Source organism: Fopius arisanus, unplaced genomic scaffold (assembly GCF_000806365.1).
Source record: "Fopius arisanus strain USDA-PBARC FA_bdor unplaced genomic scaffold, ASM80636v1 scaffold00035, whole genome shotgun sequence".
Taxonomy (NCBI): domain Eukaryota; kingdom Metazoa; phylum Arthropoda; class Insecta; order Hymenoptera; family Braconidae; genus Fopius; species Fopius arisanus.
Genome location: NW_011887774.1, coordinates 86,370 through 87,963, shown reverse-complemented (window position 1 = coordinate 87,963; position 1,594 = coordinate 86,370). Strand labels below are relative to the sequence as shown.

The window sequence follows — 1,594 nt, the reverse complement described above, 5'->3', positions numbered from 1 at the left end:
CCGCCAACACAAACGAGTATCGAACAATCTCATTGGACCGGATACAACCCTGTTGCGTCCATGACCAATGGCTCACCGATTGAATTCATTATACCGGGCCATGGAGAAGAGTACATTGATTTACCTCATACTATGCTCAAAGTTAGGGCAAAAATTGTGGTAAATGATGGTGTTGTAAACGATTCCGTGGGCCCTGTCAATAATTTATTATATTCACTCTTTAGTCAAATCGATGTGGCTTTCAATCAAAAAATTAAGATCCCCACCGAATAATGCCTACCCATATCGAGCGTACATTGAAACATTATTAAATTATGGCTGGGATGCGAAACACAGTCATCTAGAGAACATACTATGGGCAAAAGACACTACAGGGTGCATGGATTATCCTGTAGGAAGGGTAGAAGATACAGCAACAAAGACAAAGGTTTATAATCTGGGAATAGAGAAACGATGGAGAATGACAAAGGGTGGAAAAGTTGTAGAAATGGCTGGACACATCCACTGTGATGTGTTTAATCAAGATAAATTTCTAGTGAACGGTGTTGATGTGCGTTTGCGTCTAGTGCGGTTTAAAGATACATTCTGTTTGATTGATAGAACCAATAAAAATTATAAAATAGCAATTACTGAAGCCTCTTTGATAGTGAGAAGAGCAAAACTAAGCCCTGGTGTTCTGCTTGCACATGCCAAGACTTTGGCCAAAACGACAGCAAAGTATCCATTGACTCGTGTGGAGGTGAAATCCTTTGTTCTTCATCGTGGGACAAGTGGAGAGACTATCGATAATGCTATTCTTGGACAATTACCAAAACGTGTTATGCTCGACTTTGTTGATAATACTTCATTGAATGGTGATACGACTCGAAACTCTTATGACTTTAAAAATTGGGGAATTAATTTTCTAAGTCTGTACGTGGATGGTGTGCAAGTCCCAGGGCGTCCATTACAACCCAGTTTTGCCGGCGGCTCTCACATGGAGGCGGAAAGTTATAGCACGTTATTTAATGGGACTGATATTCATTTTAGTTATAATGGAATAGATATTTCTCGATCGGATTATTCAAATGGTTTCTGTCTCTTTGCGTTTGACCTAACACCGAATTTATCAGCAAATTGTGCTACTCATTGGAATCTTGTGAAAACGGGTACTCTCAGAATTGAGGTGCACTTTGATGGAGGTACGACAACAAATTTGAATTGTGTTCTATATGCTGAGTACGATAATATCTTGGAGATCGACTCCACAAGGCAGATAATTGTTGATTACAATAGCTAAATTGTTCAGTACATGTGGATTTACCGGAAGCGAGCGAGTATGGCCGACTACGGTCCCCCCCCAACACAAACAACATGCCGCCATTGTGGGGCAGAGATTGTAATCGACATTATAAATACCGCAAATAATAAAACACATTTAATTGCTCTAGCGCTTTTCCTGCTAGGGTTTAGGTGTGTTATACCCTGCGTATACTGTATTGAAACATATTTAACGCAGCATCATTACTGTACTGTGTGTAAAGCTCACCTCGGCAGTTATCAGAATTGATAACACACCCATCCGCTTTTCACTTAATAAAAACCAGCGACATCA

At 40.2% G+C, this 1,594-nt stretch overlaps 1 protein-coding gene across 1 annotated transcript; it reads left to right on the top strand.

Moving 5' to 3' along the window:
• The first annotated feature begins 487 nt into the window (after positions 1–487).
• LOC105266042 (uncharacterized protein F54H12.2-like) lies at positions 488–1,279 on the top strand. The gene has a single exon (XM_011303924.1). It carries the CDS (start codon positions 488–490, stop codon positions 1,277–1,279), a length of 792 nt encoding a protein of 263 aa, XP_011302226.1.
• Positions 1,280–1,594: the final 315 nt, after the last annotated feature.

Coding starts and splice junctions, on each gene's coding strand:
- LOC105266042 (XM_011303924.1), top strand. CDS start 488: ATGGCTGGACACATCCACTGTGATGTGTTTAATCAAGATAAATTTCTA.